This window comes from Rousettus aegyptiacus, unplaced genomic scaffold, assembly GCF_014176215.1.
Source record: "Rousettus aegyptiacus isolate mRouAeg1 unplaced genomic scaffold, mRouAeg1.p scaffold_m13_p_2, whole genome shotgun sequence".
In the NCBI taxonomy this organism is placed as follows: Eukaryota; Metazoa; Chordata; class Mammalia; order Chiroptera; family Pteropodidae; genus Rousettus; species Rousettus aegyptiacus.
In genome coordinates this window covers 81,281,355-81,301,113 of record NW_023416295.1, presented here as the reverse complement: position 1 = coordinate 81,301,113, position 19,759 = coordinate 81,281,355, and the positions used below count along the sequence as shown (strand labels likewise).

General features: G+C 39.5%; 1 protein-coding gene across 1 annotated transcript in view; it reads left to right on the top strand.

The window, feature by feature from the left end:
• CCDC93 (coiled-coil domain containing 93) overlaps positions 1-19,759 on the top strand; it is an 83,774-nt gene that overhangs the window by 27,049 nt on the left and 36,966 nt on the right. The window contains exons 8-11 of the mRNA XM_036236022.1: positions 5,854-5,890; positions 8,355-8,447; positions 8,735-8,785; positions 9,657-9,743. Of these exons, the coding sequence (XP_036091915.1) occupies positions 5,854-5,890; positions 8,355-8,447; positions 8,735-8,785; positions 9,657-9,743 (268 nt within the window). The remainder of the gene's footprint in view (positions 1-5,853; positions 5,891-8,354; positions 8,448-8,734; positions 8,786-9,656; positions 9,744-19,759) is intronic.

The window sequence follows — 19,759 nt, the reverse complement described above, 5'->3', positions numbered from 1 at the left end:
GGCATCTCCCTGAGCGCGCATCTGATGGCTTCCCCTCTGGGGTATTGGAGAGAACCAGAAGGAAACTAGGCTTAATTGGCTTAAATATTCCATCTTTCAAATGGAATTGAGATTGCCACTTTTTCGTAATTTTTTAGGGGATTGTGTGGGGTCAGGTCCTTCCTTCCTAAGAATAAAAACAAGTCTGTTTCATTCAAAGGAAGTTCTTTGATGCTAAGCCCATTGCGATGGCTGCCCGCTCAGCTCACCAGTTGCTTCTGTGAGTTGAACTCTTTTGAGGCAGGCACCACCAGTCCAGCTATATAATTTGCATGGGCCCAGTATAAAAGGAAAATGTAGAGCCCCTTGTTAAGAATTATTCATAATAATTTTAAGAATTTAAGACAACAGAACCACCAAGTGTGGGGCACTTCTGAGTGTGTAACCTTTGCAGCTGGACAGGTTGTATATTCTGGGTGCTGTGATGGGGTCTTTCCATCCAAGCCCCAGCTGCAGGTGGGCAGGTGAGACTACAGTGCTCCAGGTGAGCCAGAGCTGGAGAGAGAAACTCTGTGAGTGTCACATGTTCCGGAGCCAAAGAATACTTAGGGAAATGTTGTGGGTTTTGTTAGTATGTATTGTTCATACCTTCATTTTTTTTTTTTTTATTATCATAGATACTCAAATGTCTCTGGGGGTGAAAGGGAGTGCGAGATTCAGTAAATTGTCCACTTCACTGAGACCATGCTAACAATATTTCAGTATTTTGTTTTGAAATTCTCAGCTTCAAAGTGGATCTTTTGCATGTGTCATAGTCATAGGCATTATCACCATACGATAGCTAGGTAAATTCAGGATGTCCCTTTTCCATCATCAGGAGTGGTTGGGGCATTCTGAGGTCAGAGTCTGTTGTTAGGGAAAAGAGCAAGGCACACATTTTGTATGTGACTCCTCACAAATTTGGAGTGTGAAAAAGCAAAGTGACTCAATACCAATTTTTAGTTCCTGTTGGTGGGTACGTACCAACTTCTGCAGATTTCTAAGCCTAGGATAGATGTTTAATGAAAGGTTTTTTTTTGGTTTTGTTTTTTAGGAGAAGGATTTTTTTGCTTTCTTTTTAGCTATGTGGATAAGAAGTTGTGAGTTTTTGAGAGGTTGAGAAGTGAGTACTTAGCATATTATGATATTTTATCAGTTCATCCTTTCTGGAAGTGATAAAGACAGCATTTAGAACGTTTAAAAAATAACTTGCCCAAAGTCAGCTATTAAGAACTATTAAGAGCCTCAAACTACTACTTGAACTCAAGTTTCCTGGACTCCAAAAGTATGTCATTATCATGATAAATATTGTTTGAGCCTCCGGCGAGAGTTTGGCCCTTGGTTTTTAGACATACAGGCCCAAGTCTTTGCTGCTTGGTCTGAGACTGAACAAAAACAGAGTGATTTTTAAACTGATAGAAAGAGTTATAGCCCCAACAAGTGTGTGTTTTATTCCCCTTCTTGGGGAAGCTCCCTCTCCTCCTTTCTGGCTATTAGACTCTTTTCACAGAGTTCCATTAGTACTCTCAACTGCATGGGGATTTTTACCATTAAATGAGGATTGCATTACCATATATGTATATGAATAACTTTGAACAATTTGTCCTGTGTAGAAAACAGTAAATGTCAACTATTAGGTCTTGTTATCATCATCCTCATCCTCATCATTAGCAGCAGCAGTTTTCAGTTCTCAAATGCCCTTAAATATGACCTTTAGATTCAAATGAGGATTCTTTCCTGACCCTTCACTTTCAGTTCTTTATCCCTATGTACTCATTACCCTTAGGACTGCCCTTCCTTCTAGTTCCTTTATGAAAGTCTTACCTACTCTTCCTTCCCTTCCCCAATGGCTGGCCCTCTGCTGGCTCTGGGACTCACTCTGCTCCATCCTTCCTCTCCCCTCACTGCTTACTGTACACCCCTTAATTACCCTCCCTGCCTAGGAATCCAAATCCCCCATCTTTCATCAGTGTTCCTGTCACTCATAGACCTAGGCATACAGTGCATCTTGGCTTTGAAGCCAGCACTTCAGCTTCTTCTCCCTTTTTTGACTTTTCATACAAAGCTAGACTTTGACCCTGCTCAGCCATGCTGAAGGCCTTAAGGATTGTATGTCTGTTAAAAACGTGTTTGGGTATATTTGTTTCAATGTTATGGTGTTAGAAAACCAAGACTCATAGTTTTGATTTGAGACTTAAAACTGCAACTCTATAATAATTTTACTATGACCCCAATCAACTTTTAAGAGCTAATTTAAATCGTGAAATAAAACTGCCATTGTGGTGAAATGCATTTTATTTGTAGTATGTTTGACTTACAAGTGGAATTTTGAAGCGCAAAATTACTGGAATGCTGGAGTTAGCCTATTCCACACTATTTGAAGCTTAATTTTAAATTGGCTTGGAGTTATTCTGTACTTAGTAAATGAAATATAATATGTCTCTTCCAATCCCTGTCCCATATGATGGTAAGGCCTGTGCATAGTCATAGAAGGTATTTAGTAAATGCTTGTTAAATGAACAAAGAGCAGAGTTCACAGACCTTAGGATTTAGGGCTTTTTTTAATGCCCTGTTTTGTTTCAGAGAGCTTGCTGTCTTAATTTGCCATGTGGCAATTGTTCTTGAAGGTTAATTTGTTTTCTAGAACTGTAATGTCCAATAAGGTAGTCACTAGCCACACGTGGCTGTTGAGTACTTGAAATGTGACAAGTGTGGCTCATGAACAGAATTTTAATTTTTAATAAGTTAAATTTAAATTTAAAAACCCATGTTTGACTTAGTTGTTGAAATATGTTTTATGTTTAAGTATTGTCAGAATAACTTGAGTATATGAATCTACTAATTTAAAGTTATATAAATGGCTCTCATGATATTTATTTTGGACTGTGCTATTCTAGAAGATGTACACCCTTGATGTTAAAGACCAAATACTAGGTCTAGGGTATGAGGAAGAAAACTGAGTGGTAAGGGAGCCAGAGTTCTGTTGGTCCTGACAGTGTGGGACAGCAGCACGGGTTGGTAAATCAGAGTTAACCAAGGGGAAGGCAGAAACAAAATGAAGCTTATTGCACTGCAAATCAGGCTAACACTAGAGAGGAAAGGGAGGTTGTAGGATACGCCAGCATACCTAGGAAAGATAAATGAGAAATAAATGCTTTTGCAGTAGAAATAAATTGAAGATTCCCCCACCCTTTGTAAACGATGATGGGCCATAAAGCGATATCATGTTCTTCTGGTGAAGCTCAAACAATGTTGAAGGAGTCTCCCAGAGACACCAGCACCAGTGCACACAGTAAGGCAGGCATTAAAAGGTAACTGAGGACAGCTCTTCTCTGTCATGGAAGCATTGCCTCATGTCACATGGAGAAGCAAACCTTTGGAAAAATCAGCTGGACTCTTCATTCATTTAGTAAACATATATTGAGTACCTACTATGTGCCAGGAACTATACTAGTTGTTGGGGATACAAAAGTGAATGAAGCCATACATGAATTTTGATAGCAGCACGATTCACAATTGTCAAAAAAAGGAAACAACATAGATGTCCATCAACTGATGAATGGATAAACAAAATGTGATTTATCCATACAATGAGATATTATTTAGTCATAAAAAGGAATTAAATACTGATCTGTGCTTCACTGTGGACGAACCTTGAAAACATACTAATTGAAATAAGCCAGGCCACAAATTGTGTGATTCCATTTATGTGAAATGTCCAGAATAGAGAAACCCATAGAGATAGAAAGTAGAATTGTGTTTGTGAGTAGATGGAGAGAGTGGGAAATGTCGCTAACTGCTAATAGATATGGATTTCTTTTGGGAGCAATGAAACTATTCTGGACTTAGATAGTGGTGATGGTGGCACAAAACATTGAATACAGTAAAAACCACTGAAATGTATACTTTAAAATGGTGAACTTTATGTCATGTGAATTATACCTCAGTTTTAAAAATGTTAAAAAAAAAAAAAAAGTGAATGAAGCAAATTCCCCACCCATCTAGGAGCTCAACAAGCAGATTCCACATAACACATAGTTTATTGGACACTGCGGCATGAGTGCACTGGTGGTACAGATGCACAGAAAAACCAACACTTCTGCCAAAATCAGGAAGCCACTGACAGCTGCTGGCCCCAAATCCAGGTTAAATCCAGGTTACTTCTGTGATCCATATCACACAATGAATCCTTTATGCCCTGCCCATCTCCTCATCTAATTGTTGCAAGTGCAGAACTCAGCAGATGCATCTAGTTGGGAACCTAACTAGCACTCAGAACCCTAGGTGCAAGGGTCTATGGAAAATAGAGTTTTTTGCTTTCAAGCCTCTCTACTGAGGAAGATTCAGTAGATAGTCACAGAATATCTAGCCAATTCACAGAATCAGCCATAAGGTCCTCTACAGAATGTGTATGGATACTCAGAGTTTAACCTTGGTCTGCTGCACTTTGAGCCTGTAGTTTTATGCCTAATGGATAGGCATGTTGTGCCCAGCAGTGACTATGGTCTCCCAGTTACATGACAACTTTTTGCATGGTCAGGTGATACTATGTTGACTTCTTGATTTCTGTGTTTTCTTTGCTTGTTTTAGTTTATTTATTCAACATATGTGGGAAATTCAAAATGTGAAAATAGTATCGATGCCCTCCAGGAGAAAGATGCAGACATGCAAATAGATAGTGGACATGATTGCCATGTGGGAAATGAAGAGAACATGTACAGACGCAGGGGCGGATCAGCCGGGGCAGAGTGTCTGTGCATGGGGGTGGTATAGAAAAGAAGCAGCTTTGGATCTGAGGCGTGAGGAGTGAATCAGAAAATAGGAGAGAAGAGGACATCACAGTGTGTGCAAAGCTCTCTGTTCAGACAATGAATGCACAGGAGCATGTAAGGTGAGCTGCAGGGAGGTGAGGCAAAATGGTTGTTAGGTGGGGCCGTAGAAGTGAAGCCCTAATGAGAGTGCTGAGGAGGTTCTGGTTTGTCCTAAGAGGCCTGCCATTGATTAGTGCACATAAGACCAATAGGAAATTGGATAAGAAATGGGGGAGAGGAGTGGGAATAGAGTGAGGCTGGAGGCCCTAGACCAGGTAAGAGGCCAACACACCGACCCAGCAAGTGAGGCATGGCATGAGTGAGGGCAGAGCAGGAGCCCTTACTTGGTTTTTCTCAAACAATGGCATGTAACGTTATTTCTTTATAAACTATTTAAAGGTAAGTGAAGTTGGATATTTTGCTTCATGCTTTTTGTTTTAGGTTGAATGGTTTCTATGTTATTATACTTGCTTTAATATATATATATTAATAAGTGCCTGAAAGAAAACTAATTTAAACTAAAGTGCATTTGTGAGTTTTTTTGAATTTAAGGTTGAGTGAAGCGAACACACAACATTATAGGCAAAGTGCTTTGGTTATGTTTGAGAATAAAAAAATGGCTGGACTGGAGGTTTTGTAGAGCTCCATTACAGAGCATGTTTAGCTTGAGCAAACACATTCACATTTATTTATACAGGTATATTTAAGGCTTTTAGCTTAAACCGTGGATCTGAAATACACTTCCAGATTTAAAGAGTAATGATTGCACTTAAAGAGAATGTTGCACTCTGCACTATTTGAGAGTTCTCATTTATAGTATTTATATAGCGATAAGGTGGCTTATTCTTTATTCAGAAACAATGAAATATGTTTGTGGTTTAGGCTTTTAAAACATTTTCTCCAGTCAACAAATAGCCTAAATTCTCTTTGGTGCTTTTCACATAAAAATCCAACCAAAATGCATTTGATCAACTTTATGTGATTTTTGAATAGTAATTGAACTCTCCGTTTTTGTGGCCTGCAGGAGATATGGATTTAGCCGCCAGAGCAAAACAGAAAAGGTAAGAAAAGCATTAATAATGGGAGAGAATTTTAAGAGATGGAAGTGACCCTCTCTGTTTCCTCTGTCGGACACTGTCAGGCTGCCCATCATGGGTGGGAAGGGAGGGTTGCTGCCAAACCAGGCTCTGGTCCTTAGACAACCTGGGGCAGCCAAGGTGTGCCTGCTGCTTCTGCAGGTTAGGGGTCTGAAGTCCACTCCCAGGGCCCTGAGTACTCATCTTGTGAGACTCTAGACAGGTGTGAACAGGGTGCTAGCAGTGAGATAGAACACAACCATAAATTACAGGCCCGCCCTGTAATTTATTCTAGTATACTATTAAGACTACTAGTATAGAAAAATCAGGTAAGTCAGCATGGATTTTTCTGACTTCACAAAGGATGCTCAAAGAGTTTTCTTTTTAATGTATTCATTGATGATCGTTAATGTCAGCAGCAAAGCCTCCATATAAATCTCTCAGTGCCTTTACTGTGTTCCAGGCTACTTGTTCAGGGCTCTGCGTGTGTTTTTTCACTTGCTCCTCTGAACAACTCTGAGAAAGATACATGTTCCTGTTTTTCAAAATGGAAAACTGAGGCTCAGAGAGGCTCCGTGATTTGTCCAAGATCACACAGCTCCTTAAATGCTATAATAAAAATCTGAACCCAGGTCTGTGTGACATCAAAGCCTGTGCTCTTTACCACTGCTTTTAAAATAATAAAGTGCTGACATGGTCATTGACCTCTTAAAAAGCAGAGTTCTGAAGGTTGAGATCTATTAATAACCGTTTTTCTCATTCTTCACCTGACCCCCCAGATTTTCTTAAATGGGACACCATTCCTCCTGCTCTTCTCCTTCCACCTCTCCCTCTGTCCAGATTCTTCTCTCTAGTTCTTCCAGGAGCCCTTCCCTGACACCAGCCTCTCTCCGCTTCCTGTGGTAATTATTGTCTCAGTCATCAGAAGGCCCTGGCAGTGACTAGGAGCATAAGTTCTAAAGCCAGAATGGCTGGTTTCAAATCCTAGCTTCATCCCTTCACTGTGTGACTTTGGACAATCTCCTTAATCATTGTGCCTTAGTTCACAGCATCTGTAAAATGGAGGCAGTGATTGCGCTACCTCACAGCATTGTTATGAAGATTAAAATATAAAGGACATAGAATGATCCAAACATAGTAAACATCTAATAAGTGTTAACTCATCAGTATCATCATTATTATTAGTTCATAGGAACTAGTCATGCACTGATTATGGTATGTTTTGGTTTTCTCATTATTTCCACATTTGTGCTTTCACTCAACTAAACAGTCATTTCTTCCAAAGCAAGATGTTTTCTGGATTTCAATATATCATATGTTATCTGGTATATAAGGATTTGATGTATAATTTTAATTTGATATGTAATTTAAGTCTGTAAAGACTATCTGTGCATATGACTGACTATATTCTGAAATAAGGCAATTTGATTATGATTGGAAAAATCATGAGATGCCCATGAAATAGTATTCACATTGGGCTTGTCTTGTCATTCTTATGCCAGATGGCACATTTGAACTTGAATTTTTATTCCTTATAGGTATACCTACCAATTAGAAGCTTAGGATGTTCCCCAGGGTCAGTCATGGACTTGTTTAAAAAGCATTCTAGAATTGGCAAGGTCTGAAAAGATATTTGAGACCAGTCCTCTCTTTCAACCCTAGAAGACCCGATATCCAGAGAAAGTAAGCCTGAGGTCACCCAGCTGGTAGATGGCAGAGATGAAATTAAAACCAAGAACTCTAGTCTTCTAGGCCATGTTTGAAGATAGCAGTTAATCCCGGTATCTTGAGTGTGGTATGACATATTTAGAGCCTGAGACTGGTTACTGAGCATAGATCTTGATCACCCGGTAAAGCAGTTTAGATCTTTATCCTTCAGGCCACTGGTTTTCAAACTTTGTTGATTTCTCTTGGCAGTAAGAATTTTGTTTTTCATCGTGATTCAGGACACGCATGCACGCACTGAAAAGTAAAGTTTCACGAAGCAGTACTTAACCCTTGACTACCTCCAAAGCACTCTGATGTGTTCTGCTCTATTATTTTTATTTAATTTATTTAGATGCTTGTTATACCTGCTAAATTACTTTCATGTCCCTTTAATAGGTTTCAACTGGCGGTTTGAAAAAACAATCCTTTAGGCAATGATCTGTTCTTGAAGACATTAAAGTAGGGGGAAGACCCAATCACAGTGTAAGGATAAGTCTGGCAAATGTGTATGACCTGATAGGAATTTAATCAGCAAGCATTGGCGAAGGCTGGAAGCTTGCCCTGCTTGGTCTGCAGTTGGAATGGAAGCTCAGGTGTCTGGACTTTCTATTCTTCCTCAGAAACTGGTTCAGCTCTCCAGATCTGTGTTTCTTTCCCAGGCTCATGCCTCTTTGCAGTGTTGTCCTTTCTCTACTGATTCTCCAGCTCCAGTGCTCAGCTTTTTTTGCATCTCTCCTTTCAGGCTGAGGACAAGAAACCGACACTTTCCACAGGGCTCTCGGCTACAGAAAAAGCTGATGCTCATGAGGATGATGAGCTTCAAGCTGCGGAAGAGGTGTGTGACCCATGTCGTCTCTCTGAAGCTTACATTTAAATTGTTCAGGGAGAAATTTCACTTTTATCCCCAGCTTTCCAAAATGACTACCTCCTGCAGCCAGCTGCTAGTAGTTGGCCTTTCACACCCTTTTCATTTTCCTTTTATCACCTCTCATGAGGCTCGCCATAACATGAAATCCAGTAAAACAATCCTTCGATTCGACCACAAAGACCTGTTTAGACACGTTGTGTAAGTTTTATGTGGTCAGATCTCCTCACAGCTACTTCTCCCCATTCCTCTTTTAGCAGCGTATTCAGTCACTGATGACCAAGATGACTGCCATGGCAAATGAGGAGGTGAGGAGGGAGTGGTCATGGGGGAGGGTGTGGTGTGTCAGTGGCGACTTGGAACCACCTGTTCTGCTCTGTGAGGGCCTCTCCCCAGAAGGATCACCTTCTGTAGAGCCTTGTCTTTTCAAGACTCAGTGCTTCCTATTTCATATGGCTCTTTCTTTGGGGAAGCTTTTTATAGCGTTGCTGTTCATGAAAACCTCTAGAGGGGAGATTCGAGGGACTCTTGTGAAAATAGGATGTCCCTGCTGGGACAGCACTATATGGGCCTTGATGCAAGAGCCGTGGTTCAGCCCTGCCTCTCCATGAGCACATGTGATGCTGCCTGCCAAAATACCCATTTTGTTTCCTTCCTACACCATCTGGGTAGAAGATAAAATGCCAAAATTATGGAGTTGGTCTTCTCAGCTCTCAAGGCTTGCCCAGAAGGTTTAACCAAGGATTTTGAAAGGATCATTCCTTTTCAGGGCAGGAAAAGCCTGTGGCAGCAGAGAGGTATATTAGGAGTTCTGAGATTCCTCTTCCTCTCCCATTTGTACTTCTTTTTCCCCTGGGTCCTAAGCCCACCGAGTTCCCTGAAGACTCTGTGTAGTGACCCTCAGGAAGAGAGACCTTGGAATGGGGTCTAAAGGGTGAAGAATAATTTTACCTATAATCCTAAGAGAATTGGACACAGTTAGCCATTTGACTCAGGAGCTGGAGAGGTAGCATCACATTTGTCCCAAGGCTCGTTTTCTCCCTTTCTTGTTAATGAATACATAAATTTCCTTCTCTGAGAAAATTATCTATTTCGCTATAATACTTAGAGCATTCAGATTTTCTAGTTCTATGAAAGACAAGGCATGGTCTTGAGAACACACCCTCCCTGTGATTGCAGAGCCGTCTCACCGCAAGCTCCGTGGGCCAGATCGTGGGACTCTGCTCTGCTGAGATCAAGCAGATTGTGTCTGAGTATGCAGAGAAGGTATGTGGGGGCTCAGCTGGAGTGTTCGCCTCCAGTAATGCCTCAAGGATTTGTTCTTCCCTGTACCCTCCCCCTGCAGTGATGGAGTCAGGTTGTAATTCATCAGCCACGTTTGTCAGAGACATATATACCACACAAAGCCATCAGTATTTGCCCATTAGCTAAATTAATTTTCTTCTATAGTGTCTATTTTCCTATAAATATAAAGAGAAAACCTGTCTCTCAAAGCAATTATCACATCTAATAAATCGATGCCCGAGGTAAGGCACAGGCGTTTTTCCTTCTCTACCAGGCCTCTTATAACTTGGGCTCAGTTCGGTGATTGGGCTGAGGAATGAAGCTTTGCCACTTAGGAGATAAACCCCATAACTCAGCCAAGCCCAAGGCAAAATTTTTTGCTCTACTTTATTAAAGGGATATAGAATGAACAAAAGCCCGAAAGTCATATTTCAGCATTAGATTTTTTTCATCCTAAGAATAGGCAGCAGAACCTTGAATATTTCAGAGAGCCAGTGATTAATCATTTTGCACATAACTGATTCTGGTCTGGCTGAGATGTTGTACCAGTAAAATCAGATTTACAGGGCATTGTTTCATATCCTTTCTTCCCTGTCATACTCAGTCTGCCCCCCTAAAACATTTATGTCTGTTGAAGCATCCAGCTTTGCTTTTCCTGTCTCAAAAGCCTTGACAACAAATTAGCTTTGCTCCAACCCCTGTCTAGTATTCTTCTGAAGTGATTACATAGGTGATGTAATTGCGGAAGAGATGTCACCTGTAATCTGGGAGTTATAATCATCTCCTACCAAGTGAGGGGCAAAGAAACTCAGATGACTTGAAGAGGTAGTCATGTACTTTTAGGACAATCTAAATCCTTTTCTAGGCAAACCTCGGATGATACTTTGACCACTGTCATCTTTCCTAGGTGGTAAATTGAAATAGAGGACACTTTGAATTCTATGAAAGTTGCATTAGAAAACTCATGTTAAGAAGCATTGACTTAAGATGTCAGGGAAACAAGAGAACACCACCCCTAGACATTCAAAACCACTTACTCACTATCTTACTTGGAAAGCCAGAAAAGATGAAATTAGAAGTGGTTTTGGACAAGTCTCATTCCAGAGACACACATAATTAAACTTTTTAGGGAGAATTGGAGGTCAGGAATTCTTGCTTGATTACCCATGTTTGCATTGTGTAGATCATATAACATATGATCTACATAGGATGATGATTTTTAAAATTAAATTGCCTTTAACCCAAATTCCATATCACAGTTATTTCACATTTACATATTATCTTTCAGTGTTTGTCCCAGATACCATAGTTGTACCAGGTTGCAATTGTCTTGTCTAAGAGGGATAGAACAGTGTAGTTAATAACAGCATTTGGAGTCATATCTTGTTTCATATCTTTTCTTTACTTCCCAGCTATGCGACCTTGGCTAATTTATTTAACCCTCCTTGCCCTAGTATCTTCATCTGTAAAATGGGAATACAATTACTTTCCTGGCAGGGTGTTGTGAAGATTAAATGAAATGTGAACAAAATGTCTATAATAGTGCCTAGCACGTCATAGCTATTCAGCTAACGGTAGCCCTTATTTGCATTTTTGCATTTTGCATTTTTTGGTCACATCAAATCCTAAACATTTTCTGTTTTAACCTGCACAATTATTTGAATACTAGATAATATGTGTTTTAATACAGCACAGTTTATTAAACTTCCCTGTTGTTAGACTTTTAAGTTGTTTCTGGTTGCCATCGTAGATAATACTGTTGTAAAAACTGAGCAAATAGTTTCTGCTAAAAGGTTTCGTAGGAGTTGATGATTGGATTGTGACTCCTGTGTATTGCTTTACAAATAAGTTGTAACAATATAAAATACTATCAGTGGTGAAGGAGCTTTACAACATGGCTCCAGCATTTCCAGTCTTGATTTTTCTTTCCTTTAACTTGCTACTTTATTAGCTATAAAATGACACCTCTTTGGACCACTGAGAAGAATGAACATGGTTTCATGTTTTTTGTTTGATCTTTCCATTTTCTGCTATGCAAATTTTCTTTTATAGTCTTATTTATCTTTTGAATATGTGGTGTGTTGCTTGTAAATTTGAACAGCGTCTCTATTCTATATTTAAATATTTTGTTACTGTGATACAAATATTTCTCAGGCTATTCTTCTATTTTTGTATTGCTTTTCATCATACGTAAGGCATTTGTACCTAAATTTGTCTACCTTTTTTTGTTATTGTTTCCAAATAACATTTTCCATGGATCTGGTGAAGTTATTACATTTCAGCACATCTTTTACTAATGGTGTTTAATTCTTTAACCTATGGAGAGTTCATATTTATTTAGTCTAAAATGTGGATCCATTCTAGTTTTCCTATTCTTATCCTTTTATCCTATTATCATTTATCATATAATTTCTTTATACTCCTTTGGAGACACTTTATTGTGTTTTTGTTTTTTATACTTAATTTAAAATGGTACATGGGCTCTTTCTTGCTTTATTGGTTTATGCTTCTAGTTTTATGTAAGTTCCATAATAAAGTCATGTTTGATTTTTGTTATTTGCTTTATTTGTTTGCTATTATTTTGTCAGTGCCCTGCAACCAAAGACCATTAGGAACACATCTGCAATTGAACACGGGTTTTTTGCAGGTTGTAGTGGGGGAGACTGCACACCAATGGGGAACCGTACAGCAATTCAGTAAGGAGGCATAAGAAAAGACTTATTATGGGATTCAGGCTAGTTTTAGGTGATTTAAGGGCAAGTTCAAAATGTGGCTTCTGTGTTGGATACTTTTGTGGGGGGTCAGTTCAATGAATGAACAGATAAATAAATCTTATTTATAAGACAAGGGGAACTGAATCAGGGTTAAAGCTGTGTACTCATATTAGCTGTGTACTCATATTAGCTAGTCATTTAGAGCAACATCCAGGCCTTGCTGAGAGTACCAGGTTAGCTCTCAGACATTAGGGACTCCTTTTTTCTTTCTCTGTTTAGTTATCTGTTCCTGCATAGCAATATTGCCATAAATGCTGTGGCTTAAAATGGCACACATTCATTATTGCATAGTTTGTGTGGGTCACCAGTTGGATACAGCTTAACAGGGTTGTTTGTTTCAGACTCTTACCAGGTTGCAATAAAGATGCTGCCTAAGGCTGTAGTCTTATCTGAGGCTCAAGTGGGGAAGAATCTGCTTCTGAGCTCATTAGTTGTTGCCAGTATGGGATACTTGTATCACAGTGCGAAAAAGTTCCTTGCCACCTGTTGGCTGAAGTCAGCAGTTCTTGCTAGCTGTCATATGGCGGATGGTCTCAGTTCCTTGCCATGCAGGCTTCCCCAACATTGTCACTTATTTCATCAAAGCAAGGGAAAGCGCCTCCTCATAAGACAGATGTTACAGTTTCATGTAGCATTATTATGTACATCCAATCGCATACATCCCATCACCTTTGCTGTATTCTGTTGTTCAGAAGCAAGTCACAGGTCTCACTCACATTCACGGGGAGGTATTACACAAAGGCCTGCTCGCCAGGAGGCGGAGATTATGGGGCCATCTTAGGGTTGTCCACCACAATATGTTTGTTTTTCTCTTTACTCTTACTGCTATACATTGGGCTGAAACCAAGCACTTGCAGTTCATCTAAAGTCCATGCTCCAGCCTTCAAGGTCTCAGTAATGAAACCCTTGGGAGTAGAAATGGAAGGGAGGAATGCCCAGGGGGAAAGCCATCTATGGTACTTGAAAGAAACCCAAATTTGGCTGATATTAGGATGAATTTTTGCTTAGTGAAGAAAAGGGACAAGATAGTTTTAGGAGAATGAAAATGTGAAAATGATTTTGTGACCAAAGAATGAATTGAATAGCCTGCTGGTACAAGTGTTTGGAAAGTCAATGGGCATTGGGATATAAAAATGAGGTAAAAAATAAGTGCAGGCTTCTCCTTCATTTGTACAATTCACCGGATTTTACAACAGTGTAACATGATAAATAATCGATGTGTTTCAAAGGAAATCTCTGAGATATGTAACTCAATTTAGTATGATTTCTGTAAAGCGACAGGGAAGAAGAATGTGAAGAAGCTTCTAGATATGTAATTCATGAGTGTTGGTAGGCTCTCAGCTAAGGAGCACCAGTTCCCTTTGTTTCCAAAGGGTAATAACCTTCCCAGAATGGGCGAGATGAGGCACCACTGTGCTTTTTGGTGTTGATGTCTAATATGCCCACTGCATCTTAGCATTCATTTTTATAGGAAAGGAGAGTCGTCTACTATGATTTGCAGAAAACTAAAAACTTGATGTCCAAAAAACAGTTCTTCTGCCCCCCACTAACTTGAACCAGAAGAAAGGGAAGGAAACTGAGCCAGGGAAGGTTGGGTCAAGGAAGATGCAGGGTCACTAGAAGGACAGAAAGGGCCTCTCCCTAATGCCACATACTAATCAGTCATATACCATTTTGACTGCACTTACATAATTCCTTGGTCTACATCTCCCTGAGACAGAATCTTAGAACATTTTGTAGATCTAGAGGCACAGATCTGTCTCGGGAAATCAAAAAATCTACGCTGAGTGCCTTCTCTGTGTCAGGTACTCTATATGCCATTATCTCGTTTAATTCTCAGAACAATGTGCTGCCTTCTTGTTTATAATCCTCTGCATTCCTCCAGCATTATACTTACTTATATGTAGTTGAAACTGTATAAGTTTGTATATGTGGACCACATTTTACTCTTCTCTGCAACCTCAGAACCTTATTGTGGGCCTGGCAATGTTAGTACTCAATACCTAAGCCGGTGGTATTATGCCCATTTTACAGATATGGAGTCTGAAGTGTTAAGTAAGTTGTTCAACACCATGTAGCCAATAAGTTCCAGGTTTGCATACGGGGACTGTCTGCGTGAAGCCTGTCTCTTTGGGAGCATCTTTGTGGGAAATGGGGAAGGCCTCTTTTGCCATCCTAGTGTCTAGCTTCCAAGCTTTGCAGTGACAAGGTCTCTTCAGACTCTTCCCAACATTTGACTGCATACTTTGGCTAAGTGGAGAGAAGAAGCCAGGTCATGTTGGGAACTAACCATAGACATAAGAAAAATGAAAATGTTGTAGCCCAGGCACTCACACATAATCACACCTATGCTGTTAGAAGCTGTGGAAGTTTCTATTTGGGGTATGTGAGTGGTTTTTCATATCACTGAATAATTACCACATTAAAATATCCTCATCCAGCTCTCTAGAGTGTAACATCCTAGCCAGAAAACTGTCAACATCTTGATCATATTTCCACAATGAGATGAATTTTGGTTCATCAAGGGACTTATTTGTGGAAGAAATTTTTTTCTTATAGGTTTTGGAAATTCTGTCCAGCAGTTAAGAAATTCTGGCACCATTGCTTCTGACCATTTGATTTTGAGGACCATTCTATGGCAGTTAATTGAAAGCCTATACTCTGACTTGATATGATATCTTTCAAGAGCACCTGGGGAATCTCAGGTAATTAGAGCTGGGTATAGCCACAGAGAGGCAATGGCCAGGGCACGGTTAGGGATATATCTGTAAAAACACAATGGAAAGAAAGTCTCGAGAGGATTCAGACAACCACATTTGATTAGCATGTACTTTGTGCCCCTCTACCATGATAATTTTTATTCCACTTTTATGATGCAACCAGCAGAAAAAACTGCCTCTTAAGTTCTGTCATTCACTAACCTGGACAGTGTACTTTATAGGAGCATTTTGGCTGCAAGTGATAGAAACTCTTCCCTGAATGGTGGTATAAGGAAAAGGGAAGATCCATAAATGCAGGGGTCCTAGGCACTCAATAGCCTTGTCATTATCTCTTTGCCCTTGCTTCACTTTGCCCCTCTCTGTGTCTGTTAGCACCTTGGAGGCCTCACCACAGACTGTTTCAGTCTGAGAGCACCCTCACTACAACTGTGCATAAAATCCTAAGGAAGGACTCTCTCTTTTTGGTGTGGCTCACACCTCATATTCCTCACTGGGACAGTTTTTCTGACCAGGTGGCCAGCCTCCTGATCAGCAGCTCCTCTGAAATGAGAGAGAGTACAAGATAATAATTTGCCAGAGGAAGGGATTGCTGTTATGAAACCAAAAGGTTCTGGGCACACATGAGGGCTTGCACCTCCATAAGTCATTTATAATAGGTCCTCAGGAGATTTTTTTCCAGTTAAGTATTGTGAAGGCTTCTCAAATGTTTACAAAGAGACTTGGTGTAATATGAGGGTATTTTAAGTGTTTGACTTGACTTCTTTTCTGCTAAAGAACTGATAAAATTGACTTTAGATGGGATGAATTCTTCCAGCAAACATCTTGAGCAGGTGCTATGTCCCAAGAAGTGTCACATGTAGGGACAGAGAGATGTGAGTAAGACATGGATGCTGCCCTCAGGAGCTCCAGGTTAGGAGTCAGTTAACCTGTAAGAGATAAATTACAGGGTAATTTATGTAATTGCAAGTGGACACTAGTAGCTACTTAGTTTGTGTTGCCATTCGAAATGTCAGTATGTGCCCAAATAAAAGTGGTCGTTGGTGTAGTTAATATAGAACTTTTTTCCTATTAATAATTAGACAGGATGGATGACTTTTTAAAATTGTACTCGATTGTGGTGAAATGGGAAAGATTAGTTTAAGAGGACTGGGAACTGAGTAAAGATGCCACACCGCAGGAGCCTTCCCTACACCAGAAGGTCATAAGAAGCTTAGCAACCAGCAGACCCTGACTACTTCATTAGAGAATCAGCCCTTAGCTGGAACCAGGGTGATTTCTAATAAGCCTAGATATGAATATTTCTAATCCCATCATCTGGCCACACACACACCCCAAAATTTTTTTTTGCTATTTTCTAGCAGCACTGGCATATGGAGTTGGGGAAGAAGTGTGGAGGAGAGGAGCTGTTGCCCTCTTGGTAACCTTCTGCTGTGTCTACAAGTAGAAAAACCCAGTTGGGATCAGGAGCAGCAAGGGCCACCGGTCTATTTTTATATCCCTTCCTTCTAGACACTGCTTCTTTGCGTAAGGTCACAGGTGTTAGACAAGTCATATCCTAAACCTGTATACTTCTGGAGGGCCAGGATTTTATTTTTCATCTCTGTACTTCTGTTGCCTAACAAACAATCAATCCTCAGTAGAGGCTAATGGATGACTGGAAGACTGTGGAGACTTACCCAAAGTTAAGAGTGACTTCCCTTCCTCAGATAGGCTCTTCTGTGATGTTGTATGGATCAGCTCTGTATTGTCTCCTTCATAACACTGCTAACTGCACTATTTCATCGGTCCCTACTTACTTCCCAGGACTAACATGCTTGCTGTCAATGGAGGCTGGGATCATTGTATATCCCCAGCACCTAACATAATAGGATTTTCATAAACATTTGTTGAAGGAAAGAGGAAAGGTAGAGAGAAGAAGGAAAAAGAAGAGCTTTCAAAAGTCTCTCTTTCTCTGTAGCACAGTTAAGGCTTGGGGAGAAGGTGGAGGACACAGCCCCTTTATTCATGAATGAGTTGCTTTTACCCAACTAGACACTGAAGGTTCAAGGATCAGGTCTGTGTCTTTTTCCATATCCCCGGTGCATACCACTGAGCCCCACACATACTAGGTTCTGAGTAATGAAAAATTGAACTAAACGAAGATAAGGAGAGAGATTTAAAACTGTAATCAGAATTTAGATATTAAGAAGAAATCTGGAGAGGATGATGCTAAATATGTTTGCATTTCCAAACTGCTTCAAGATTTCCTAAATTCTGAGTGACACCAGTTAAGAGAATGGTATTGGCTAATGAATTATCAACCTGGTAGGATTGTCTCAAGCCACATAGCACAGCCTATACCTTTTAAGGTCTTCATCAATTTGGATAAAGATATAGGAATTAGTTCTGTCAGATTTGAACATCATTTAAAGCTAGAAAAGAAAAGGTGGGTAGTACCTTAGAGGATAGAATCAATATTCAAAAATATCTTAGATTAAAATTATGAGCCCAAACAAATTCATTTTTTAAAGACAAGCAATGTGAACTATTTTATTTAATTTCAGAAAAATCAGTCATACCAATTCAGTATTTGGTGATAATGACATCTGACCTGACAGTAAAAGAGAGGCTTTGGATTTTGTTCACATTTCCTAAATGTTAAGTGCATCCTGGACAGTGTTGTTTTATTGCTTATCTTGGGATCCAGAGCTGTGCCTTAGACTCAGCAGTGTTATATGAACATGGATCTTTGAAGTTTATGGGATTGCATTAGTGGGAGTCAAGAATATTGAAAACATTTATGTATCCGTTTCATTAACAGAAGCAGAGTATGGAGAGTGGGTGGTGATCCCATCCTATCTGCAGGATATCTCAGACTCCATCTGGAGTACTTGAAAAGGTCACATGAGCTAGGGTATATACAGAGGGTAAGGCCAAGATGGTGAAAGATACTGACATCTTGTTATAGTAAGCAGAGAAAAAAGCTGTGAATGCATCTAGACAAGACAAATTGAATGAACTGTTCTGTGAGTGATTACAGTTCATCTCTATTACTTCAGGGAGGAATGGACAGGTTCTTGTTAGAGTGTTTGCAGGTCTGATTCTACTGTCTTTGCTGGCTTTTGCTCATGATACTTTGGCTTCATGTGTGCTTTTGATTTTTGACTGGGAGTTCAAATTCCTTGGAAATTTACTTATAGAAATTCTTTAAAGCCTAGAGTTGAAGCTTTGTTCTTTCAAAGAGAATTTACTTTTGCTTCTGGCAAGCACCTGGGGACACCTTGGTGCAAGTATTGTACACATAGTTTTGACTTGTGAGTTTTGGGACCATCCAGGTAGTGTATGAATTTAAACCGCAGAAATACATGAGGCCCAATCTTTGTTATAAAATCTCATTGCAGATTTTTTCCTCTTACACCTGTGTCAAGGTTTATGCAAAGCAAGTGTTAAGTTCTAAAAAATCAAAGTTTGAGATTACCTGGTTTTGGCAAATAGCCTTGAGAAAAAAAGCCAACTTCAGTGGGTACACATACCTTCCAGGATTCCTACTTTCAACAGGATTTCTTACATTCTTGCTAGTTTGCAGGTTTTTAAAAAGATTTAAAATAAATATTTTATGTCATCCATTTACTTGTCTTCAAAGGACTGTTAGTCAGGGTACCAGAAATGGAAATTCCTCTATTTGGTATGAAGAGCTTGTGGCACCATCGTGAGATCAGGATCTTCTCTATTGACAGCTTAGTGACCATTATTTTGGTGAGGGATGGGGTGGTATGGAGAGATTTCTGTATTAAGAAGAAGGTTGATATGTAGATAACCTTTTGGGTCTCTTTTAATTATAAAAGTATGCAGTTTTAGCTAAAGTAATCATTTTTTTTCTTCCAAGGAATTTATAATTTTGAACCAGGCTAATATTATTGAATGACATTTAAATCTTGTTCCCCTAAGAATGGAAGTTGTGAATTTATGTCAATTATTAGAAAACATTGAATCGGTGCCAGAAGTTATCTAATCCATGCTGTGGTTTTGAAAGCACGTTCTTAATCTGAAATTGTTGAACAAAAGTAGGTGGGTACTTTAGCTTTGGTTCCAATGTAAACACAAGTGGAATATTTGTAAATGGTTGGTATTTTTGAGAGATATTGTACTTTTCCAATAGAAATCACTTAAGATGCCCCAGGATTTTAATTTTTTTTCTGTCAAGGATTTACAATAAAACCCATTTTCTATTCTCTACCTGGACAACTTTGACTCATCCTTCAAGATTCAACTTGGTTATCTTCAGTGTTCTCCCCACTGTGACAGATGGTGAACAGAACTGCATATGAGACATACTGCTTTAAAGACCTGTTTCTGCCTTCATCGGTCTTGTTATTTTGGCTTTATAGAGGGTATTTGAAAGAAATGAAAAACTTAGATTGCTTAATAAAAGGTATGTTTGAAAAATAGATCAATTAAATTTCCATTGACTAGGCTAAGAACTCTCTTCAGCTTAGCTCTGGAGTAAATAATTTTATCTGTACAA